This window comes from Saimiri boliviensis, chromosome 3 (assembly GCF_048565385.1).
Source record: "Saimiri boliviensis isolate mSaiBol1 chromosome 3, mSaiBol1.pri, whole genome shotgun sequence".
Classification (NCBI taxonomy): domain Eukaryota; kingdom Metazoa; phylum Chordata; class Mammalia; order Primates; family Cebidae; genus Saimiri; species Saimiri boliviensis.
In genome coordinates, this window is record NC_133451.1 from 9031703 (window position 1) to 9057830 (window position 26128).

Consider the following 26128-nt stretch of genomic DNA (forward strand, 5'->3'; position numbering starts at 1 on the left):
TGAGAGGCAAAGCCTTTCCAGACCCTGTCCCCCAGACCCCTGGTCGGAGGGGACAGGGGTGTGTGCACCACCACTCCTTCCAGATGAGGTCAAACAATCGGGCATAACCATGACATAACCACAGCTCGAATCCTAGACCTCTGACCAGCACACCGAGTTCTCTCTATCCAACTCCACTTCCTTGGCCAGCACAGTCCTGTCCTCATGCTGACTTCCCACTGGCCCTCCACCCCAGCCTGAGCTTCCCTCAAGGTGCCGTGGGCCAGGGAGATAGCTGGGCCTGGCTGACCCCTGGGTCCTTCTGACTGAACAAGTTAACAACTGAGAAAAGAGCTCACTCCAAATGCCCAAATCACCCCAATACAGACGAGTGGATGGGACAGTGGACGCTGATTGCTCTTGCTACAAACTGGAGAAAAACGTTCAGCCATTTTTCAATTCCAACTTGTAACAAGCGCCAATTTCAGTGGATCCCCGAGGTCAAAACATGGACATTCCTCCTCCAGTTCCAGGTCCCGGAAGTGAGGACACTCCTGGTCACCCAAAACCCCAGGATCCCAAATCCGGTGCCTCCTGCAGGCCCTGGCAGGGCGATGCCATGCGTCCCTCCCCAGCCTCAGAACCCAGGAGGGGCAAGGGAGGGGCACAGCACAGGCCAGGGACACGAATGCCCCTCAAGCAGCTCATCCCTGTCACCTTTTCCTGCACCTCAAGCCAAGTAGTCCAAATGCAGAGACTGAGGTCTGCTCCTAAAATAGCCCCTTCAAAGGGAGAAGCCGCAAAAAGCCCATTAACCAAAAAAAGCGAGGGCTAAAAATAGCCCTTTCCACAGGGAGGCCAGGCCAGCAGACAAAGAGGGAGAGGGCTTGGCGGAACCTCCCGGGGAGTTCAGGCACAGCAGCTTCCTGGGGCTGCCCTCCCGGGCCCCTGCCAACCAGCGGGGCTGCAGTATAATCACCCCTGGTGTGGATGGCCCAGTGTCTGCTCCACATTGCTGCCTGTCCTCCCTTGTCAGCCAAGGCTGACCTGCATTATTGAGGCCTCCTCCCCACAGTCCTCACTCCTTCCTGCCAACACGCCCCTTCTCACCACCAAGGAAACCGCGGCTTGAAGCACTTAGGTAATCATTAAGTACGGCATCCGTGTCCACATCACAGAGGGACAGAGCGCTACAGGCCCCAGCTGGCCTGACTCCAGCACACACATGCTCATACCTACCTGGCCAGCTCAGGAACCCTCTGGGAGCCCACCCCATTCCCACCAGCCTCAGCTGACCCTGTATACACGAGGACCACAAGCCCCCCTTTACCATGGAAATAACCTGTGTCCAGCCATGCTGTCCACACGCCTATGAGCTGGTGGAAGGGGACAGGCTCTCAGTCCCCTGTGCCCAGCCTCACCCTGCACAAGCCCAGCACAGGGCCTCCTGGGCCCTTGGTCACTAGGTGTTCCCAAAACACCTTTATCCTGTTACCTGAGAGGATGGTTCTGGCTTCCCATCCTTCAGCCCACCCACCCCTCCCTCATTTCCCAGCAGACTTCCCTGCAAAGTGCCCTGAGGCAGCCCTGTGGCCCCGACCCACTTAGCTCGGCTGAGGGGCACCAAGGAGCTCTGTACCTGCCTCCCTCTCCCATTACCTGGGAAGGGTCAGCTCAGTCACCACGCTCCATGGAGAACAAGGACCACATAAAGGAACAACAGGCTCATCCTAACTAACCGTCCTTGGGCCACGTCACCCTCCCTGCTGTCAGCCCCTGGTCCTCAGGAGTCAGCCATCAGCCCAGTGAAGAGCAAGGCCAGCTGACAGGAGGGGTGGCATGTGCTGAGGACCAGGGAGGGGTCCTACGCCTGTTGCAGGGGCGTGGCCTGGCAGCCACCATACAGGCTGAAAGGGCTGAAACATCTGCCTTGTGCTCTGTCTTGAGTAAGGAAATATGAAAAAGAAAAACCACCAGAAACCTTGCCTGTTTCTGTCACCTGTTACCGAGAGTTACCTACTCGGAAGGCAGCACTGCTGACAGCAGCCACAGCGGAGGTTTCCAGCCATGCTTGGCTCCAGCCTCAAGCGGGAGAGCCTATGTGAGGTGTGAGGTCCCCACGGGGTGGAGGTAACAGGGCAGAGGGAGCAGTGCCACCCCCCGAGGGAACCCAGGAGCCCCCCATGCTAAACGTTTTTCTACCTAGAATCTCAGCTGGTTAGATTTGGCAGTGAGTCCCCAGGTCCGCATTGTAAGGCTGGGTCTCCAGGAAGACATGCTGCTCTAAGTAACCATTAAACACAAACTATCCGGTGCAACTCCTAGGACCTGGAACGTGCACACAGCTCTGAACCACACTCCAGAGGGGGCATGTGGTCATCCTAGACTGCCAACCGCTCACCCGACCGGAGGAAGCTGATGGCCAGAGGCAAAGAACCTGGCGCAAGTAATGTGCATGGCGAAGGCAGACAACAGAGAGAAACTCAGCGGGGCCTTTAAACCCATCTGAGAGTACCTATCCCAGGGGCCTGCTTGGCGTGAAGAAATTCCCATGGGTGAGATGGGGGGAGGGAGGGAGATGGTCTTGCCACCCTCCCTTTTTCAGGCTATAGACCCTCCCAAGGGAACCTAACCCTGGGTTCGCAGAAGGCCAGCACTGGAGACCAAGACCAATGTGCCTAGGGTCTCCTTTCAGGACTGTTCTCCTGTGATCCTGGGAGTTCCCACTGCAGCTCACCCACCATGTCTTCAGTGTCACTGGGGAGGGATGAGCCAGCACCCAGGCTTATTCCTGGCCAAATCTTCCTCCACCCCCATCTTCCTGGAGCCCCATTCAGGTTCTGGCAAATGAAGACCAAAGCTGGGCCATGATCCCTCAGGCTGAGGGGCACACAGGGGAACCTGGCTCATGCTGAGCCGGGAGTCCACACTCGCCCTACACACAATGGGCTGTTCAACAAAAAAGGGAAAGCCATGTGACCCCCAAACATGGGCCAGTGAGATGGAAGGTGGCCCACCAGACTCCAACAGGCAAGGCCCCTCTTGTTTTCCTCTGAAATGCAGATTGCATTTCGGTTTAGGCACAGCATCATGGGAGTTCTGCTTCAGCTTGTACTGACGCCTTCAGAACATGCCATGTTCCTTTTTAAGGAAGCAGCTCCAACTCGACCCAGCTGGTCCCTCTCCAGTCACCTGCCAGTCCCTCTGCCACTCAGGTGACGAGGGAAGCACCTGCCACCCCACCTCTGCACCCCAAGCTCCAGGCAGTCTCCTGGTCCCGGCCACATGGGGCCTCTGCAGGGAGTGGGTGGGGAAAGCCAGATGAGGACAGGCCTGAGCTGCCGCCACAGCCACTCATCCTCTGGAGCAGGGTGCCTGGCCAGCTAAGGTCACCGCAGCCTGAGCGTTGGGGCGGAGGCAAAGGCAGCCCCGACGCAGCAGTCATGGGCTGTGGAAGGACAGGTGTGGGGAAAAAAGACCACTGCAGTGTGGATTTCACAGTAAGTGGAATTTCATTTCCTCTAAAATACAAAATTCCCACATACACTTCAATTTTAAAAATCTTTTACTATAAAAGGCTCAACTAATTCCCAAGAACTTCCACATCCCAGGCTTTCTGACTGCATCAGAGGAGCCCACATATGGGAGGAAGCCCAGCCATGCTCAGCCCACGGTGTCCTCAACGCCGGCTGTGGCTGGGCTTCAAGTGAGCACTCACGCCTCCTCTCAGTTTCCGCAGCCTGCACGCGCTCCCCGTAGTCGCGGGGTTGGTCCTGCGGTGCGTGGCCACAGCTTTCCTCTGGGGTTTGGAGGGGTTAAGTGCAGACACACCCCAAAGTGCATCAGCACCTCGGAAGGCATTTTTGGGCAGGTGTGGGTCCCTGAGCACCCTTCCTGTCCTTCCTGTGCATGGGCAGTTGAGGCCACACATGTTCCCTGAGCATGTGGATGGCCACTGCTGTCTCTCACACCCTCCCTGCAGCTGTGGGTGCAGCATGGGATGGTCACTGTCCCCCTGTTTCCGGGAGGGCCCGGAGGCACGACTCACCCGAGGGTGGCAGAGCCAGCTAGCTTTGTGCCAGGCCACAGTCCTTTTCATCTCTCCCAGGCAGGGCCCATGGTTGTGGGTTCTACAGAGACACACGGTGGTGCCCACCATGGAGCTGGGATAGCTGGGCAGACATTTCTACCCAACACTCCTGGGCCGGGCTGTGGGCGAAGTCCTTTCTGAAGTTAGAAAGGACAACGAAAGAGAAAGAACGTTCTGGCCAAGCCCCCAAGCGAGCACACAGTGGCACAGCGGCCTGGTGGAAGAACGCAGGCTCCAGCCTACCCGTGGCACAAACCCTGGCTCCCCTTGCCCCTCTGAGCAAGCTGTGCTGGGTTTAATGCACATCTGCAGAGTGGAAATGACCATCCCAGGGCAGGCAAAGGAGGCCCCACCCATAACAGGCTTCTGGCTACAGGCTACCATAGAAGCCTCTGAGCTAACTCCTCCTGCTGTGGGCTGAGAAGAGGTGCACAGCTGACTCAGCATTACTCAGCCTGCTCCACTGTCCCTCCACCCCACCAAAGAAACACAGCCTTCAATACAGCTCCCAAAATAGCTAGGTCTCCACTACCTACCCATCAAGTGGTGGCCACAGGAGCAGGGTCTGAAAGCTACCTCGTGTTCAGCTGCACACAGGGGCTTCGCTATGCTTTCACCTGCCTGGCCAGGCTTAGCTCAGCCTGTGGCTTCACAACAAAATGAAGCCTGTTTCACCACAAATGGGCATCCTTGGGAAGCCCTCCTGTACCCTAAGCCAAGAACGGTCTCTGGAAGTTCTGTCCACTTTGTGGGTCCTGTCCTCGCCCTTTCCAGCTGCACTGTGTGGATATTTATGATTCATGGCATGACTTCACTAAAATGGACAGTGCTCCTCAGTGAGCCACTTTAAGGACACGATCTCATAAATCCTCCATGAGGCAGACAGTAAAACCACTGATGGCCCCGAGACAGAAGCCCCGACACCTTGGTCCAATCTGCAAAAACAACCTCCTCCAGGGACATCATTAGTCCCTAAAATGAGCGTTTCTGGATGTGTTGTTCTCGTCCACCCACAGTGCAAGCACAAGCAGGACTGGGAAAGCTAGGGCAGAGCGCAGGGCCGTGCTGAGATAGGCTGCTGGGCTTGCCTAGACTCCTGCACTGCCAGGGCAGGGAGATGGCCAACATAGATGCCCCGGACCTGCCAGGTGGCTGCTCCTACTTCAAATTTATAGTCAACACCCTCAGATGCTGCTGGCCCCTGCACACCCCCATCCTGCAGATGGGAGAAGTGAGGAGGCTAGATGAGGCCTGAGTACTTGTCTAAGGCAGGGCGCAGGCGGGCCATGGGTCTCTGAGATGCTGCCATCTACACCCCAATCCTGCGGCACTAGACTGCCGCATTTGTGGCACATTTCCTCCACAGACAAAATATCTGTCATTCTAGCTGTCTGTCACGTCTCTGCCCTGTCTCTAGGGGAGGCCTGCGACCAATATGGACATCCTGCAAGCTCATTTCCTCTGCCACTTTGGTGGCTCAGCTAATAGCAGGCCCTGCAGGCTCCCCTCCAGTCCCAGATGTTCGCCTGGTTACACAGCCTCAGGGAAGTCCCTGCCCCAACCCCTGACATGTGCACATCGTGCTAGGGCAAGGCCCTTCCTTGTGACAACCCCTCATGCCCAGCCGAGGGCCTGGGGAAGACAAGGGCTGGGTGGGGAGTCCTCCCTCTCTGCATACCCCTGGGAGCCCACTTCTGTCTGTGTATCATGGCATATGTGGCATAAGCCGTGGTCTCTCTGCCATCAGCATCTAAACAGTCTCAGCCTCTGCTAGCCTCATATATAAACCACAAATTTCATCCAAAAAGAAAAGTTCACTTACACCAATTGTGAACTTGAACTTGAATGGGGGTCCCTCAAAGAATGCAGCGCAGTTATCGTCGCTTCCTGTGGCCAACCGGTATGGTCGGCTTTGCTTGATGTCCACACTGTTGATGACTTTGTTGTGGCCCGTGATCTCGCCCACAGAAGAGCCACTATCCCACAGGAAGACTGCTCCGAACCTTGACAAGACGAAAAGGGTGGAAGACAAAAAAAAAAAAAATCAATCCCAGAAGGTCGGAGAGCAATCTGATAGCTGAGCTGCCAGTGCACAGAGGATGGACTGACTGACTGTCAGCAGGCAGCTCAGGCCGCCACAGGGACAAGTGAGGGAAGCACTGGGGTTCTGGCTCCACGAGGCATATGTCCACAGGACCCAAGAACCAGATGAAGCAGCGCCTGTGGGAAGGGACGGCACGTGTGTCTGTGGGGCCCCATGCCACAAGACCTGCGGCTACTTTATGGCTTCACCACTCTCCTTACCATTCTGTCGGGAGGAAAACAGTTACCATCCCCTACAGGTTGGCTGACATTCAACAAAAGCATTGTTTTAGCTACAATTTGCTACTGAATAAAGCACAAATGAAGGCCAATAGGAATGACTTGAAAAACCATGGAAAAATACCTATTAGCACATGTACGAAAAAGTGCCTTTCAGTGAGGGACACGGACATGCCACTCTCAAGTTCAAGTGCTTATGGCCACCCACAGTGCTGTAGAGGGAACCCTGACTGTTCTTGAATTTAAAAAACCTGGACTCTAGCACTGACCTCACTCACCAGTCACTAGGCCCCTGAGGGATGGAGCCACGGAGTGCCACCCAGCAAGCATCACTGCCCTCACTCCTCCATCACAGACCCTTAGGGGAGGTGTCCCGCTGGAAGAAAGTTTCACCCTCCCTGGCAGCTTCGTGGGGCAGCTGCTGTGGGGGACCCCGATGGAAGCAGTGTCGCTCTTTCACTGTCCCCTTCCTGCTGCCTGCAGATGGGCATGAGAGCTGGAGTTCTAGGAGGCAAGGGACTCAGGACATCAGAGGAGAGATGAGTGCTGGGCCCTGGCGACAAACCCACTGTGATGTGGCGTTCTGCCTTACGTGTGGCCAGAGCCAGCCCTAGCAGGGGCTGGCGCCTACAGGGAGCTCAACCCTCACGAGTACAAGTTAGTACAGACACCACTGCATCCCCATCCCACCAGGGTCATGGCACATGGATGTGAGCCGCGGGAACAAGGCAAGGAGGGGTTGAGAAGAGTGACTCACTTCTCCCTTCCTTCCCCGACCACGGCGATCCTCTTACTGTCTTCAGTCCAAGCAATGTCTTTGATCTTCCCGGCAAAAGGCTGGTACTCATACTTCAACAGGTGCTCCTTCTGCGTGGTATCCCAGATCCTCAGTTTCCCAGACACATCTGTGGGACACAGCAGGGGGAGAGCCACAGGTCACTGCCAGGCCAGGGCGATGGCCACAGGCCCACTCGACACCGTGTCTGGTTGCTTAGGCACTCTGGAGGGAAAGGCCTAGTGAAGAGAACGTGTCTTAGGGAAAAACTATATTCAACCACTCTTAAGGCAGGGCCCGTGATTCCACAGGCCTGCCATTGGGGGCCTCTGCATTTTGCCAGAAATCATCTGGATAAAAAACCTTGCTTAGGCATCGGAAGCAGCCCAGGGACACATGATGGCAAAACTCCAATATGTCAAGAAGAAGTTTAGTTTCCTTACTGCATTTCTTTTCTTGTAAGGGCATCGGAACAACATGTGGGCCTCAGGCCACCTTTGTGCAATGAGACAACACTGGCTACACATGGCTTTCCTGCGCAGCTGCTGCAGTGACTTCTGGAAATGAGGCGTGTGGCTGTGAGCGTGCAGGGGGTTGCCCGGTGCGATGCCTGAGCGTGGCCTGGCGGCCTCCACCTGGTCCTGCAGACCTGGCTCCCTGACAGTGTGCCGCTGCCTGGCACATCAGCAGCCTCACTCACACACCGAGTGGCTCCGAGACTTACAGGAATCCAAGCGTAAGATTCTTTTGTGAGAGTAGGAGGTGGGTGTTGCGGGGGAAGGAGAACTGTACGCAGAACTTGAGGCTGATTCTCTTCTCACTGGAGCGTGGGCAGCCAATTGTAACAGAATCAACACTGGGGGCCACGTACCCCCAAACCCCCACCATGATCCTGTCACCAAGTACCAAGTCCCAATCCTGACACACCCTCTCCAAATGAGCACTGTGTTGGCGTGAAGAAATGGGAACATTCTAGAGTAACTCTCAAGGTTTCACAGCTTAAAACTTCAGCCCCATCCTCTAAGCAGGTTAAGGGCGCCTGCTTTTCCACAGGAACCTCAGGCCATGTTAACACCCGACACAACTCTACAGCTGCTTCCAGTGAAAAGAGCTTTTGTTTTCTTGGTTGGGTTGGGCTGCTCAAGGGAGGGCAGCAGCTAAGAGCCAGGCCTTGGGAACAGGGGCCCTGGGTTCAAATCCAGCCTCTGCCACATAGAGGTTTTGTGGGGCTCAGCAAACAATGTGGCCTGTGTCCCTATCCAGAGTGGGGAAATAACAGAGGTACCTCATGGGGCAGCTATAGGGTTCCATGAGTTAACACGTGCCAAGTCTCCAACTAGTCCTCAGTGCACAGCAAGAGCTCGTTATGAGTCAGGTGAGACTAGTCCACGAAATAACTGAGGCTCTGCACAGGCCACTGACGATGCCTCGCTTCTGGGAAGACACACAGCCTGGGCCTAGACTGAGCCAGGCCCTGAGATTCGGGAGATGCACATAAGGACCATCCTGCTCTCAGGCCAGCTGCGGGGACAGGTAAGAGGAGATGCCAAATCCAGCCAACAGCACTAACTAAGGGGAGTTCCAGAAGGGCCCAGGCCTCTGGGCCAGGTCCAGGAAGACCACCCACTGTGCTGCCCGAGGTGAGTTCCAAAGGAGATCTGCTTAGTTAAGTCCTTTCACTGATAAAACGGGCCAGGCAGAGGGGAAGAAGAGGTCAGGAGAGGAAGTCACTGGAGGATGCAGCATTTGAGGGGAGCAGCGTGTGCAGGAAAGACAGGCACCTATACTCAGGAGCATACATAACCACACATGTACATGTGGCCATACATGCACACATATGCAGACACACATTCACGTATGTACATGTGACCACATGGTCTGCTGTGCTCAGGCCCACCCAGGGCCCGTGCTGCCCCATGGAGAAGACAATACTCTCCAGAACAAGGCAGAGGGTGTCCCACCCTCTCACACAGGCCAGCCCAGCGGTCCCACTGCTTTGGGCTCAGCAAGCCGATGCCTGTTCCGCCCATCAGCTCAGGCTCCATTCCAGATCTGGCTTCCCAGTTGTCTTTCTACTGCCTCTCTTACCAGACCATCAGCCCCCTCCCACTGGACCCTGCTTATTTATGTAATTATTCTTTGAAGCAGCTGGGGTAGGAAAGACAGTGGGACCTAGGGAGCAGGCACTCAGACCCCAGTCTAATGACGACAACCCTGATGAAGTTGCCAAACACTGACCAAGGGGCTGGGTGTCAAATCCCGTGCTGGAGGCAGAGCAGTGAACCCAACAGGCTAAGCGCCTGCCCTGCTAAGAGTCCAGAGGGGAGGGAGACAGTAACCGCACACCTTCAGTTATTCACACCTTCAGTTATTTGTTAACCACCAGCCGTGCAGGGGACAGAATAAGGATGGGAAGGGCTCCCTCTCTCCACAAACTCACCGAGACAAGGGGCTGCACCAAGAAGAGCCACTGTGCTCAGCGCATCTGCATCATCCCTGTACCCCAGAGCCAAGCCATCTCTCGTGAGCTACTTCTAATGGCCCCTTCCTCCAGGAAGCCTGCCCTGGGCCTATGGGGAAACCATACGCCTGTCACATGGCCCTTGCTGACTCCCAAGGCCAGCCTGGAATGATGGCCCCAGTGCCAAGGGGATGGAGCAAGGCAGATCACAAGCATGGAAATAACCTCAGGAAAAGAGAGACCTGGGTCTGCCCCAGAAATGACCCCTGTACTCTGAGGACCGCCCCCTGGGAATGTGGGCTCCCAGAGGGCAGACCTACCACTGCATTCAGTGCTGGCGTCTTCCCAAGGTCCAACCCAGCAGTCATGAACCAGTTAGAATGACAGGGTCTAAAGATCCCACAGAGGGCTGGAGCCAGCTGCTGGGTAGCCCACTTAGTGGGCCAGCACAGCTCTTTCTCAGCCCCCTCCCTCTGTACCACTCCCCCCACCACACTATTTTTAGCCCAACTTCATCTCTGCAGCAAACGTCCCAGTGTAAGCTTTAACAATCGCTTCGCTCTATTCAAAGAAATGTATCAGACACATAAAATGTGATCTCGTCCAAGAACACCTGGATCTGGGGATGGCCCAAAACTCCCCTGGCTCCTCCACAAAATCAGGGCACTTTTCAGGGAGGACAGCGTCCCACGATGGCCACTTATTGATGTGGTTTGTCCTTTGCAACAGTCTCTGCAACAGCCTTCCATTGATTTGTCTCATCGGACACCCTTCTGGGGACCAGGGAGAGGGCAGGCCTGGGCCTGCAGGCTCTCAGCTTGCAGCTGACAGGGCAGGGACACTGTGCCAGGCAGGGGCGGAGGCCTTGCCAACTGCATTCCTCTCCTGAGAAGAAACTTCTCAAAGCACTTGACTCTATGTTAAACATGTAGAAGACATTTGGGCCATATCTTGGGGCTTTAAATGAAGAGGCTTTTTCTGGCAAGCAGGGCTTGGGGAAAAAATAAATCACAGAGCTAAATGAATCATGGGACGTAAATGAGAGCATGTTTTACAGAAGGAGTTGGAGAAGATCTAAACACAAAAACCATTACATGCCTACTATGAGCCAGACTCGAGGCCCAACCCTTCATCGTGACCATGGCCAACTGCCAGCAGCAGTCAGCCAGCTCACCCGGCGGCCTGGCTTCATCAGAACATAGCCCCAGTTTTGTGACAGGTAATGGGTCACCCAGGGGGTAAGTACCCATTAGTGCAAAAGCCATGCTGGGCATATTCATGCCTCACCAGCTCCTTCACCACACCCTACAAGGCAGACACCAGCAACCCCAGTTTGCAGAAGAAAATTCAGGCCCAGGAAGGTAAGTCACTCAACTAAGCTTATACCATTAGTAAGAGGCTGCCATGGTCTCAATTATGACCCCCAAAAGCATGTGCTGGAAACTTCATCCCCAATGCAGCAGCATTTGGAGACAGGGCCTAAGGAGAGGTGATGGGGCCATGAGAGCGCTGCCTTTGGGAATGGAAATTATGGCAGGAGTGGGTTCCTGATAAAAGGACAAACCTCGTTCCTCTTCTCTCACTTTCTCTCTGCTCTTCCGCCACAGAATGACACAGCAAAAGGCCCTTGAGAGATGCCCAGCCCTTGATGTCCAACTGCCCAGCCACAAGAACCATAAGCCAATACATTTCTGTTAGCTGTAAATTAACCAGTCTGTGGCATTCTGTTATAACAGCACAAAACAAAGAGCCAAACCCAGGTGTTCCCCAACCCCAAGTCCCACCATCTCCCACAAACCCTTCAGGATAGGCTGCTGTGCACACGTAGGGTGGTACAGGCGGAGGGCCATGGCAAGTGTGAATCCCGCCCTCTCTTTCTGCTGCTTCGCTCTCTTAGTGTGGTCACAGCCGTCCCTCTCTAAATAGGCTGACGAGGCCCACATCAGCTTCCTCACTTGGCCTCCCTGGGCTGCAGGTGGCTAGGGGAGACGGGAGGTAAATATCTGTTGAGCTTATGAATGAATGAGTGAGTGAATGAATGAATGGGCCACCACTCTAGAGGGAGTACCACTCTCTCTCCTGTGCCTTTTGTTCCCATCTGTAAATAGGAAAAGCTCTATCTCAAAGAACTAAGTGAATAAACAACACCCTTCAAGAGGAAAGATCTCTCCACCTCCGCCTTTGCCTAGCCTCCCACTGAGCCACACAAAAGCCCAGGCTGCAGAGAGCAAAGGCCCAGTCCGGAAATAAAACAAGAGCACTTTCCTGGAGGCCAGCACTGTGCTAGGTACTGGAAAAGGAGCAGTGGGTAAGGATGACGCCAAACAAAACAACAAATCTCTATCTCTCTCTCTCTCTCTCTCTCTCTCTCTCTCACACACACACACACACACACACGCACACGGGCCACACAGGCTCCAGCGCATCATGCCATGGCTTCCCAGGAAAGGTCCCTAGCCAACCTCCCGGTGGCCTTTCTGCTGACTTGCAAGCTGGGACTAACTGAAATACTACAAACTAGAAAGTGTACTTTCTATTCTAGAACTAAGGCCAGTTTTGAAATGGGGCATTTTGGTAGCTTATACGTGGATACAAGGGATATCCAATCTTTTGACTTCCCTGGGCCACAGATAAAATACACTAATACTAATGATAGCTGATGAGTTTTAAAAAAAACGCAAAAAAAACCCATCAGGTATTAAAAAGTTTATGAATTTGTGTTGGGCTGCATTCAAATCCATCCTGGGCCACATGCAGCCTGTGGCCACCCGCTGGACAAGCCTGCTTTCTACGTTGTTAGCCTCAGCTGAAACTACACTTGCTCCCTAATCTAACCCGCCACCCCCACCCTGCTCCTCTATCCCCACCCTCCCTCCTCCCACTCTCCCAAGGCCAGAAACCCAGCTTCGCCCTGGGCCCTGAGCTCTACCCAGGCCCCTACAGGTGTCCACGAGCCTTGCCCCCCATACGGTACCTCCGGAGGCGATGTAGAATCCGCTGGGCGAATACTTGGCCACCACCACCTGATGGGCGTGCTCCGTGTAGATGTCGGCAAGGGCTGGGTTCTGCAGGAGGAGACCCAGAATGAACAGAAGGAATGGAGAAGCAGCCACGATTCCAGCTCTCCACATCAACAGATTTGGGGTGAAAGGGTATACCAAGAAACACTGACGCTAAAACCTTCATGAAGAAAATCGCAGAAGCTTATCTACTTGCCTGCATAACTACTGCCTGCCTACCCATCTCTGGGTGAGAGAAGTTTACATTACTTTAATTCAGTTTCTTTAGTCGATGATTGTAGAACAAGGTTTTTCCATATCTGCTTTTCTGTACTTTTCATAATACAGAACAAATATATCCGTTAAACACATACACAAAACGAAAGTGTCATCAGAGAAAGAGGCCATGGTTCTAATTCCTCCCATTTGCGGGAAGCTGCATTCATTCCAGTGCTCTGTTCTCTTTCCAAGCTGAGCCTGCCCTGTTCAGGACCAGCTCGCCTGGCTGCCAATTAGTGGCCGACCCTGAACACAGCGCCTGGCTGTGCTGGGCAGGAGCAGAGCGGGACAAGCTGTGGGAGCCCTCTCTGTCAAAACCCTGGGTTTGGAAAGAAAAGTCAATTCCCCACTCCCTTTCACAGACAGATAGATAGAAGGCTGGGTGGACTTTGTGGCAAAAACAGGGCCAACATTTGAGACTAGAAGCATCTTCAGCAATAAGGTTTTAAAATGCTAAAAGTAGATCCCTGCACCTCCCTCCCCACACCCGCACACGCGCGCGCGCACACACACGCAGGAGGCCTCAGTGAAATAGAAACAGACATACACTGGGCTGCTCTCAATTTGTCTCCACAGTGAAGCTTTCTTTTAGGAGGGAATAAAGACATGGCTATCTAATCTCTGATACCTGCTGTCAGCTTTTTACAAACCAAGTGCTCTTTGAAAGAGTCAGCTTCCCGCTGGCTTGAAGCTTAGGACAAATCGGATTCCAGTGAGGCTGCCTGGGTACGCCTAGCATGCCCCCACCTGCTGCCACCCAACCCTCATCTCCCTTAGACCCCGCCACAAGACCGGAGGGGCCTCCAGATCACAAGAACCCCACACTGCCCCTATCTCACGAGACTGAGACCAGAGAAGCACAGACCTCAGTTCCAGCCCACCTTCAGCCATCCTGTTAAGTGCAGGCTGTGCCCTTGCCCAGCACCTCTCCCTGCCTGTGGACACCTACTCACCCATCAGGCCTAACAGGAGTGTCCCCTCCTCCATGAATCCTCTGAGTACAGCCCAAGCTAACCATATCACTCTTCTGTGCTTCCAGATCATTTAACTATTCCCCAGGGATGGCACAACACACATCGTAGTCCCTAGCATTCCTGTCCATCTCCTCCAACTGTGCTGTGACCTGCTTAACATGATGTTTATGTCACTAGCCATCTCAATAAGTGGTTTTGGGGAGAAAAAAAGAAGTTTACGCAGACCTTATCTTTCATCCCTAAAACTAAATACAGCATTAAGTGATACAATAGACACCTGTCATAAATTAATGCATTTTGGGATAATCAGTTGCCAGTGAAATTAGAATGGTATCAAGGTGTCTATCCAAAGATACTATGAATAACAATTAAGCACATGAAACCAAGTGCTCAGTGTCTTTAGTCTTGGGAAATGCAACTCAAAACTAGAATAGAATACCACTCCGTACTCATTAGAATCAATAAAAGATTGACCTCACCAAGTACTGGCAAGGATGGAGGGGTGGGGACACTGGAATGTTCACACACTGCTGGTGGAAATGCAAAATGGTACAGTTGGAAAAGAGTTGGGCAGGTTATTTACAAACCTAAACATATACTACTCACACAAAACACTAGCAATCCCACTCTTAGGTTATCTACTCTGGAGAAATGCAAGCGCGTGTTCACCAAAAGACACATGAGCAAAGTTCACAGAAGCTTTCTTTGCAGTGGCTGAAAACTGGAAACACCCAAATATCCATGAACAGGTGAACAGAGAAACATGCAACTTACATGCACTCCACACCACACTACTTAGTGATACAGAGGAGCAAAGTGCAAATGCACTCAAAGCAGCATCCATCTCCAACACATTACGAGAAGTGAAAAAGCCAGACAGAAAATACTACGCACTGCCTCTCTCCTCACATGGAAGATGATCTTAGAAAAGGCAGCCCCATGACAGAAAGCAGATAAGCAGCTGCTGGGGGTGAGGGTGGAAGGGGTCGGAGGGCACCTTCCAGAGTGGCGGGAATGTTGTCATGACTGGGGTGGTGGTTGCAGGTCTGTATCGATATCTGTCAAGATCCAAGCCATACGCTGAATACTGACAAATTCAACTCTATCTAAATTACACCTCAATAAAACTAAGATGCCTGCTATCTATCAAATGTCTGCCCAATCCAACCCTCTCCCACTTCAATTAGTCCTTTATATTCTGACATTGACAAATCCCAACCCAAAGCACCTGGCAAAAAACCATCCAGTTAACAGGTAGCCCCACCAAGACAATGTTTGGTGTCTACTCACAGCTGACTGGGGCAGGGGGTCTCATGCTTACATACCGGGGCACACCACCTATCCCACCTGACACATGTCAAGGCCGAAGCCTCATGGGCTCTCCCAGCCTGGTGACCTCCTCCCCAGACCGTGCTGCCTTAGAAAGGGTGGGGTTCCCACAGGCCCTTGGTTGGGGAGGGTATCCAGAGATGGAAGATGACTAGGAAGGGGCACGAGAGGAAGTTCTCCTAAAAATTCCTTCCCCTAAATGGTCAGGGCTATGTGTAAAAACCCCAAAGGGCACCAGAATCCTGCCAGCTGATGAATCACTCACTCTCGTTTGTATTCTAAATACAACTGGGTCAGCGGTGGGGGCTGAGATACTCCAAACTGCAGATAATGACTTACGTCTGAGTCAGAGCAGCCTCCTCCCCAGCTCCTCAGCTCACAGAGGGAGGCTGCTTACTACAGCCAGAAAGACACCTCCCACCCCCATGTGTCACTCGGCCTGTGAGGCTCCCTCCCGATCAGCTGGGTCGAGATGGCACTCTGACACCCTCCGTGTGCCCCTCTCCCCAGCCTCCTCCCTCTCCTGCCATCTTGGGAAAGAATGAGATTGGGGGTTGACAAGTTTATGTAGGAAAAAAACTCTGGAATAGGTAATACGAGACAGGGAGGGCAGGAAGCCAATTCCAAGAGCTGCAGTGCTGCTGTGGGCAGAAGTTCCATCTTGCCATCTCCCTGGGGGCCTGGGGGCGACCACTGTGATCACTCTTGGAGTTGCCACCCAGGACACTCCTCCTCCCAGGCTTTCTTCTTGTGCTGTTGCAGGCGGGGCCAGCTTCGGCAGTGGGAGGTTGTCGTTTGATCCTTACCCCAGGCCTACCCGGTTTTCCTTGCCAACTCCTAACCCACCTTCTCTATACCTTTGCCATTTTCAATGCAGTCTTCCTGTTCCTCCTGGGGCAGCGATAAGGCTTTGGAATTCATCTCCGCCCTCCATCAAGGGCCTTCAAATCCAACCCTGACTACCTCATGGCCCAGCCTGCAACCCACCCTTCCTGAGCTCCCCTCAGTTGCCCCCAGGCTTCAGCCCATTCACCACTGCCCTGCTGCCTCCCTGATGTTGCCAGCCACTCCTCGGGCCAACTACCCCAACACCCATGGCCCTCACCCACAGCTGCACCCTCAAGGATGGAACCAATGCAGCCCCTCTACCTTGCTGCCCCAGACCCCTTCCCTGGGGGCCTCCCCACTTGGGGACCAGGGTCTGTGATGAGCTTGGGCTGGGATGAGACATCGGGACAAGCCTCAAAATTCTGCCACCACCCCTGGAGGAGGCCAGGCGGCCTCCAAGGACATGATGGACACCAGCCAGCAATCAAGGAGTCACACACGAAATGTACACCCAGGACCCGCGGACGCTGGCAAATGACAGCACGTGGGGGCACCAGGCCGTGCCACCACAGGGCTGGTTCAAGGCCCAGCGGTGCCCATTTGAAGCAGAAGCTTTGGACTTGACCCTGGGAAATCATTCTGCTCTGTCACACCCTCCTCAGGTCCCACCAGCCCCACCTTCCACCTGTGCTCTGAGGCATCCTGCCCAGGAATAGCAAGTCTATTTCTGAGAATCCTGTTGAATGGAAAACCTAAATAAACTGCCCCCAGCACCTGTACAATTTCTGTCCTACCTGAGACTCACTATAATATACAGGCCATGCAAACAAGTGCACAGAAGGTACAGTTATTTAACTGTGCTATGCCCCAGGCAGCATCGATTACAATTACCAAGCCCTGAGCCTCCCAAAGCTCTCTCACATTTCTATGCCCTCCCAGTCTCAGGAGGTGGTAGAGGGATCAGAGGTCACTACTCCAATTTACAGGTAGGCTGTGATGAACCTGGGTCCTGGGGCTTGGGTCTCAAGGCTTGGCACTGGTATCTCAGCTCCTGGTCCACAGTGAACCCGATGGAACATACTAGAAGGTTGGAGATACCTGCTCAAGCAAAAAACATTTCAGCAGTTGATGACACAACACTGCTGAAGGGGCCTCCTGTGCTCTCCTTTAGCTGCCGACTGTCCCCGGGAACCCCAGAGAAAGCCTCAGGTGTCCTCCATGGTCCACCCACGCCAAGTGACCACGAGCTTCCAGGGAGGACACTGGCTTTCTAAATACTTCAAGGTCCTGCAAGCAACAGAGGCTGAAAGCCATTACTGCCGTAGCTGACCTGCGTAAGCACAACTGGCCAGGGTCCTTCTGTCCACTGGTGACCACAGCTAAGGCCAAGGCTGAATAACAACACACAAGCTCCAAAGCAGGAATGTAAAGTAAACCTCTGCAACACAACTCCTCCTCCTAAATAGCTTCTGAGACGTAGGCAAAGGCCCTCTCGTCCAAGAAGCCTTCCCTGCTGCTCCAAGCTAGAAATGGTCTCTCCCACCCTGAGCCCCCACCTTCCCTGACTCCCACCCCACTGCCCTCACTAGTTTCTCCCTTGGACTACACATCATTTTTGCCCCACCTGCCTTCTGCAGCATGTGGACCCCACGGTTGGTAGGGTTCACACTTGATTCACCACTGCAACTGTCAAATACCTGCAAAGACCAGAACTTGGCTGGAGCCTGGTAGCTGTTTATGAAGAAACAAATCCCCACTGGCCACTATTCACTCTCAGCCAGGCCCTGGGTGGACCCGTCAGTGGATTCTCTCGGAACACTGTAAGGAAGGTAACTGCATAATCCCACATGACAAAGAAACCAAGGCAGACACTGGGCGATGTGCCCCAGGCCACCTAGCTGGTAAGTTGCAGGGCCAGGACCTGAACTCAGGGCCAGCTGCTCCTGACTCGCCATGGGATTTGAGCAGGTAACTAACACCACTGTGAGTCAAGGGATGTACTGAATGCTCACTACCTTCATGCCATCCTAGGTCAAGCCACTGAAAATCAGGGACCGTCTGTGGCAGCCTTTACTCCTCCCTGTGGTTTTGTTCTGTTCCTTATGGTTGGTCCCGATGTTAGATTCTTTAACACAGGGTAAAGTCTGCACTGGCCAACCAACTGCGTGCTTCCGGACTGTGTGCAGGCAGCTCCTTGAGCTGGCAGAGGGCAGGGGTCCTCACCCACAGGCCGCCACACCCTGAACGACTTTCCCTTCCTGCCTCCCAGCTTGGCCTCAGCTGCCTTGAAACAGGCCTGGGGGGACTCACCGTGTGGTCCCACACAGCAGTACCCCTCACTGGACTACGTGTGGACAGGACACTGCCACCTCCCTTTTAAGTCTTCCCTTTTCTACACCCCACCCAGGGCCCATCAGGGCCTCACCAATGAGTAGACCTGGGGGTGGCTGCCAGAGTTCAAATCCCAGCACCTTCCAGAGCTTCAGCATCCTCACCTCTCAAGAGAGAGGACATCCACCCAACAGGGCAGTCAGGAAGACAAATGCAGAGGTACCTGTCAGAGCCCAGACAACCTTTTGAAGACGCTTTGCCAATTAGCCTGGTTAAATCATACACGGACCACATAACATTCCGTCCTCTCAGACATGGAAACAGAAGAGGCACGCACACCAAGTGTCAGCCACAGACCAGCACAAAATGCACTCAGCAAAGACCAGCGAGGTGTTAGGGGTATGCGGTGGACTGGACAGTGGGGCGAGGTAGGGGTGGGATGCTGGCCTTTCTCTGGGTGAGACCCTGGAGAGCAGGCAAGACCCATGTGTTGAAGTGACAAGCAAGTGCCCAAAGTTGAGGACCTGCAGGTCTAAGGACAGAACATCACCAGGGCAGGGAGTGTCTGCCAGCCACTGTGATGGTGAAGAGGTATATAGGGGGTCTTTCCTGTGTCCACAGCTGTCCCTAAGAAGGGCCTTGCAGAAGGTGGAGGTCACACTCCAACGAAGCATCTCCAATCTCTCTTGGGCAGGGCCATCTCTCCACTAGTCCCAAGTATGAGGCTAAACCTTTTCTTTGACCTCAAAGATGGCTTCAGTATCCCACCCCTTACCTCTAATAGGGCAAGAAATGTACCAAAAGCAACCCACAGGAGGCCACAGCGGAGCTGAGGGGACCTAGGTACACATGCTACTTCCTGTCGGGTCTCCCTCCACCTCTGCTGTGTGTCTTCTGGAGAACTCTTACCATCTTTCAAGACCCAGCTCAAATGTGCTGCTTCTCCAGCAGCTGTCTCCACTACTCTGTGGCACAGCTGGCTCCTCCCTCACATTCCCCGAGCACCCAGGGCATTGTTCTTTTTAAGCACTTAACCTGGTGCCTTTGAAGGTTCGGTTTTCAATGTTGGCACCCCTGGCATTTGGGGCCGGATAGTTCTTTGTGGAAGGACAGCCATGTACCTCGTAGGATGTTTGGCATCATCCCTGACTTCAGATACTAGGGAACAAAGATGCCTGCAAACACTGCCAGATATCCCTCAGGGAAATGAGGTGGGGAAAACCACCCCTCCTTGAGAATCACCGATTTTAACCCTGGTACTCTGTGGCTTTGGTATGGCTTGGCAAGACAGGGGTTTAGTGAACCTGTGCTAGAGACCTGAGAGCCAGAGATGGCTGCATCCAAAAAGGACCTGCAAGTGACACCTTCTTCATCTCTGAGCAGCTTCCAAGTGGCCTCCCTGCCTCAGATCTTACAGAACTTCTCCCTACTGTAGACTTGATCTGATTACTTGTCTGCAAGACTTTTTAATGGTTCCAGTGGCCTTCAGAGCAGGGCTGGGCTATGGTAAGGCTGCGTGAGATGCCTGCCACCACTGCACACCAGGACCTCCCCAGCCTGGGTCCCGTCCACTCCCCTCACACTCAGTGCCACAGTCACAGTCCCTAAGCACCTGGCCCTTCCGGCCTCCCAGATGTGGTCTGCTCTGCAGGAAGGAGCCCCGCGTCCTGCTGATGGGCACCCGCAGCCACTCAGATTCTTCTGAGATGAAGGCTGCCCAGCGCCCTCTGCTTCCTCTGCCGTCGGGTAGTCAGACTGAAGGCCTGGAGCTTCCCGGCTCTGCACCTGGCAGGTGCTGCTGTCTGCTCATTTCTGCCCAGGTGATAATCCAACGCACCACTTCTTTCTGCCACCTAGAGTTCATTTCACTCCCACCCAGGACAGTGAGCTGCACGTGGGCAGGGCCTGCATCCTGCACCCCTACAGGCCGATTGGCCATCTGGACACACTGCAGGGACTCGGCAGGCATGCAATTCCAGAGAAGAAGCCAGGTCAGTCCACAAGTCCTCGGTCCCACCACCATTACTCGCAGCCTGCAGGCAACACAGCAGAGTCCTCTGCATGTGAACGGTGGCAGATGGCACCAAGGGAAATAAGAGTGAGCCCGATATCCCCCGACTTGGTTTGCACCATGTTCAAGGAGAAAAGTGCACTGACACTGCGCCTGGGCTCACAGTAGCGTCAAATTGCTAGAAACCCTGCACTCCCAGAGACTCAACTCTACAGACGTCACTTTTCCAAATGTGTATTTTAGTTCTGGAATCTAGGAACCGGATACTTTAAAAAGCAGGCCCCAAACCTGCCTGCATGGCAAATCTGCTGGCTGCCTAGCAGCACACAAGAGGGCCTCTGTTGTAAGGCAAAAGCTGTTTTTTTTCCTAAGCAGGGTCTACTGGCACTACACAGGCTGGATAATTATTGTAGGATGGCCCTGTGCCTTGTTTAGAATCACAAGCAGGCTCCTTCACAGCCACTGGGGGTGACCCTTCCCAGTCTTTGCACAGAGGTCCTAAGAGGCAGAGGTAATACAGGCAGGGTAAGGTAATCTGGAAGGAACCACCCCAGACTCAGGTACCAGCACATGCAGGAAGGCTTCCTTAGACCCTAAAGCATAGACCACCCATCCCTTCACCGTGGGGAAGTAACGTCTGAACAGTGTACACGTGGTTCACTGGAATCCTATTCTTGGAACTCTCTCCTGGAATGTTAGTTTCTAAATGGTCCCATCATAGTCTTTCACTCTGCAGAGGAGAGTGGCCTCTCCAGGTGAGGCAATGGGATGGATGTGTTCAAAGAAATAGATAAGAAACACCCTTTTACTAAAAGCTTAAGAAGTACCATTATGCTGGGTTTATAAAACAGTTTTTAAGTCAACAAAATAAACGACAGAGGGAACTCCAAGTGGAAAGCTGGCAAGGGTGCTCGCTTGTTAAGTTTGAAAGGTGGATTCCACAGGACTTAGGTCTGGCAATCCACAGAGCTGAGCTTTCCCTATTCTCCTGCAGTAAGCCCTCAGTGGCTGCCTATTATTTTCACAAGACAACCTGGTCTTCCAGGTTTCTTAATCAACGAGTAACTCACTAAGCACCTACTGTGTGCCAGACACTCTTCTAGGTGAGGACACAGCAGTGACTGAAACAGAGAGGGGAAAGCCCTGCTTGCTTGGAGCTGATGTCAGTTAGGGGGACAGGCAGATACTTACGTACGCTTGTAGGTAGCACTGGCCTGCTTTTTGGCTTGCTTTCTACTGATTGTCAGCACTGACAGAGAAGGCTGGAGATGAAAAATTCTATCCAGGGGAAGCCCCTCTACTAAGGTGACGACATCTAAGTAGACACCAAAGGGAAAGGTCCAGGGTGGTGGCTCATGCCTGTATCCCAGTACTTTGGGAGGCTAAGGCAAGTGGATCACTTGAGGTTGGGAGTTTGAGACCAGCCTGGGCAATGTGGTGAAACCCCGTTTCTACTAAAATACAAAAAAATTAGCCAGGCGTGGCGGTGTGTGCCTTTAGTCCCAGCTACTTGGGAGGCTGAGGTAGGAGAATTGCTTGAATCTGGGAGGTGGAGATTGCAGTGACCCAAGATCATGCCACTGCACTTGTACTCCAGCTTGGGTGACAGTGAGACTCTGCCTCAAATTAAAAAATAAAAAGAAACCAAACAGAACACTTGCGGCTATCTGAGCAAAGAAAGTCCAGGCAAAGGCAATAACCAGCAGGTCCCAAGACCGACGTGTGGCACGTTCCAGAAGCAGCAAGGAGGCAAGTGTGCCAGAGCTGAGAGAAGAGGAGCTGTGAGGCGAGGCCGCGTTACGGACCCCCGAGGTGGGAGGCCACTCAAGACCTGTCTTGTGTTTCAACCACTCCAGCTGCAGTGCTGCAAACAGACCCCAGGGCAGCAAGGGTGAAAGCAGGGAGACCTGTTTGGTTTTGGGGAGTTTGGGGGGCAATAATTCCGGTGGGGGAAGATAGCTTAGTTGGGGATGGGGGCAGAGGAAGCAGGGAAAATCTGTTAAGATTCTGAAGATACTCTGAATATGGAGTCAGAAGGATTTGCTAAAATTAAATGTGGCACAGAAGCAAAGTGGGGAGTGAAACAGTAGTCCAGGGTTTGGGGCCTGAACAGCTGGAGGAGTGGAGTTCCCTTCTGGGTAAGAGGACATGGGAAACTCCAGGTTGGCTTGGGGTATGTATGTTGAGTCTGAGATGTCAATCACACCTGTTAGATCCTCCGTGATCTGGTCGTAATCTTCTTTTCTCCCCTCTTCCCTCTCCGAGCCTACGTTCTGACCTGACCATCTTCCTTCCTATACCCTGAATGGTCATGCCAACTCGTATCGTTTTCTCCCCAAAAGTACTTTGCCCTAAAAAGAAAATCTTACCCACTTTTACTTGAGTCCCCAGTCCAACCATCTAACTAACAAGAGCCTCAGTGTCTGATCTACATCCAGCCCAGGGAGGGCTCTATTAGTAGCATCTCGTGCTAACCTGGCATTGCGGAAACTTAAAAATAGATGAGAAGGGAAAGAGGGTACCCCCCTCAGGAGAAAATGGCAAACCATGGGGAAGGAATAAGAACACAGATCTTGGAAACAGGCAGGATGGGTTTCACAAGCCAGAAAATGCACCCTGCAAAGGGGTGCCTGTCCCTGAATGGCCTCTCCATTGGAATCAGTTCCAGTTACTGGCCTACCTCATCTTGCTAACTCCGACTCCTCTTTAGAGTAACGGGCCCATGTGGGGTGGAACGAGATGCTGCAGTTTAAGAAGCTGGCACAGGGCCAGATGCACAGCAGGTACTTCATGTGAGGTCCCCTACCTGGAAATTAATGAGGACTGCAATGACAGGGAAGGCTTTGCTAGGGGCAAAACCAAATATCCTACTTCTCTGTATCCCTGAGGATGCTTTAGTGCGTTTTATTTGCCAAACTACCACATATCCCTTTAGGGCTGTCTCAATTTTTATTTTCTCAAAAATCTCAGGACCTTCCTCCAGAGACTCTAGGTCATTACCATTAGATCCCAGTGATGTTTCTCCAGTTCTAAGCAAGGAAGTTTGGCTTTCTAGGAATCCGTGTGACTAGCAAGTTGTTAGCACCTTTAAAGTACATTCACACCCACCCACCCCCTCATTTGAGGTGCCCAGCAATTCTAGGCAGGTAGAGCTCTGTCTTCCAGGAGAGAACAGCAGCAACTGGCTGGCTTAACCGGACAGATGGGGGCAGAGCCTGCAGCTCTTCAGACCAAGATGCTTCTCCTTTAACAGAGAAGGAAACTGAGGACTAGACACTCTTCATTCCCTCAGCCAGTTGCAGGCATCCTGGAGGTCAAGTGTGTCTGATCGACAAGGGAAATCAGGCTCACTTTAACTTAACCACCCTGTATGGCTATGGAATCAATCAAATCATACACTTTTTTGCCAGCTGCCCCCACTAAGCACAGCATAGGAGAAATCCCCCAGCGCCCATGCTGGCACCTCTAACTCCCACCCCCAGTTCCATCACTGAGGCTGAGGAAGGGAGAAGCAACATCTACGTGTGTAACCCAGGAAGGGAGGGAGGCTGACAGGCAGACTGGGTCATTCCAATAATTACAGGGGAATAACATGAACTTGCAAGGATTTCCCAAGGAGCTGGCTCTAGAAGCCTTTTCAGCCTGGGTACCGGAGGCCTGCAGAGAATGATTCATAGGAACACACTGCTTCCTGTTTTTGCTTTGGGGCTCAGATCTATGGTGGCAGATCAGACTGGCTCAGAGGCCTGGGTGTTTGTCCGGGCTCTGCCACACTGGAAGACCGGGGTATTAACAGTGAGTTAGCTGAGTGCCATTCAGTTACTGCTCAACGTGCACCAGGCACCGCTGGACTTGAGGGACGCCAGCAGCTCATTCCATCCGCCCAGGCAGCAGGGGAAGTGGGGGTGGTCATCATCTCATCATCTGTTTTACAGACGAGGAAATTGGGGCTCAGAGAGGCCCAACTCGCCAATCTTCTCAAGGTCATGCAGCGGCCGAATGGGTCAGTCTGATCCCTCAAATCCGGGGCCCTTGCTTTTAAGGAACGAATTAATCTGATCTCCCATCCACGTACTAACCAGGCCTGACCCTGCTTAGCTCCCGAAATCAGAGACGATCCGGCGCATTCAGGGTGCTATGGCCACAGACAGAAGCGAACTAAGCCTCAGTTTCCTCATCAAGAAGGGGCAGAAAGGGGCCTGGGTGAATCTGAAGCCGGCTTCCGGGGCTCCGAGGTGTGGCTCCCGGTGGAGGGGGCGTGGCGCCCTCACCCTCCTCCGGCCACTGCACAGGAGGTGGGGGTGGAGGGGAAGGCGAATTCCCCCATCCCAAGGCGGCTCTGGAGCGGAACCGCGCCCAGGGGAGGGGGTACTCACGTCGATGTTCCTCAGGATGACGCACTTTCCATTGGTGTACAGAAAATTGTTGCCCTTAGGGTCGCCGCCGATTATTTTGGAGACGCCCCTCTCCACCTGGGGGAGGCTGGCGAACACCTTCTCTGCAGAGACACAAACGCGGCGGGGCACGTCAGGGCAACCCTAGGCGAGCGGGGACGACGAGGACTGGAGGGAGGAGAAGGGGCCCCGGACTGGTCTCAGCCGGTCACCTGTTGCCTGCGCCTGGAGGGCAGCCTCCGCTTTCCACCAGCGCCGCGGACCGCGCGACTTCCTGGTCCGCGTCCCGGGCCAGGCCCTCCGGGGGCGTCGGGGCTCCTCCGGCGTGGCCCGCGGCGCCAAACTGGGGGCGCCCCCCGGCGGGGGGTCCCGTCTCGCACCCCCGAGTGCGATCCCGGCACGCCTCCGGCCCGCGCCCGCACCCCTCCCTAGCTCCAGGGACCCCCCCTCCTCCCAGCACCGAGCGGAGGGCCGGGGGACCCGGCCAGGGCATCGCGGCGGCCGCTTGGGAGCCCCGAACCGCGGCACTTACTGATCTCGTACGGCATCCTCGCCCACTTGTTACCGCGTCGCGCTCGCCGAGAGCCTCCCGGGCCGGCCCGCACTGGGAATCACACCTCACCGAGGCAGAGCCGGGGGACTGGGGCCGGAAGGCGGCGCCGGGCGTGTCGGGCGTGGAGGGGGCGGTCCGAGGCCGGGGCTCGGAGGCCAGCTCGCGCCTGCCCTGCGCGCTGCCGCTGCGGACGCCCCGAACCCGGAAGCGCGGCCCCGCGCGCGGCTCGCCCCCAGCTTTGACCATATATAGTCAAGCACTCGGTTCGGCGGCTGAGGCCCCGGCGAGCCTGCGCGGACCTGGCGCGCCCCTCCCCCGCCTGCCTCGCCCCGCCCGCCGGGACCGCCCCGGAAGTGACGTTTCCACGCCCCGCGGACCCTTGAAAAGGCGGCGCAAGCGGTTGGCAGCGTCAGAACCGGCTGGGGAAGCAGAAAGCGAATGCTGTGCTGCTCGTGGTTTTTGTAGCGGCTGGGCTGCTGGGAACCTCTCTCTCTGGGGCTTAGCGGCGCTGGAAGCACGGGCGGGCTTCGGGGGGGTCCTGGAAGGCGCTTTCTGTCCGCGTGGCGGGCGTTCCCCCGCCTTTGCTTACGGACTGGCTCCGGGCCTCCACGAGCCGTCAGTCTTCCTGCTACTCAAGTTTTGTAAACGGAGAAGCTTTTCGTTTTGTTTTGTTTTTTTTTTTAAAGCACAGTTAAATGCTCTTTCTTGAAGTAGTTGCTGGTACCAGGAACTTGGGGGTTGCTCTCTGCCAGGCCCGAATTCGTGCTATTTCTCTCTCAACTTCTTGAAAAGCTTTGAAGTTA

General features: G+C 54.2%; 1 protein-coding gene across 2 annotated transcripts in view; it reads right to left on the reverse strand.

The window, feature by feature from the left end:
- Positions 1–25524, reverse strand: part of WDR1 (WD repeat domain 1) — a 42975-nt gene extending 17451 nt beyond the window's left edge. The window contains exons 1-5 of one of the 2 annotated variants that reach the window (XM_074395892.1): positions 25305–25524; positions 24755–24876; positions 12602–12692; positions 7149–7296; positions 5892–6072 (exon numbers count right to left, since the gene is read on the reverse strand). In XM_074395892.1, coding sequence (XP_074251993.1) covers positions 5892–6072; positions 7149–7296; positions 12602–12692; positions 24755–24876; positions 25305–25320 — 558 coding nt within the window. In that variant the 5' untranslated portion in view covers positions 25321–25524. The remainder of the gene's footprint in view (positions 1–5891; positions 6073–7148; positions 7297–12601; positions 12693–24754; positions 24877–25304) is intronic. The other variant, XM_074395891.1, reaches the window with a different exon arrangement.
- Between the last annotated feature and the right edge of the window lie 604 nt (positions 25525–26128).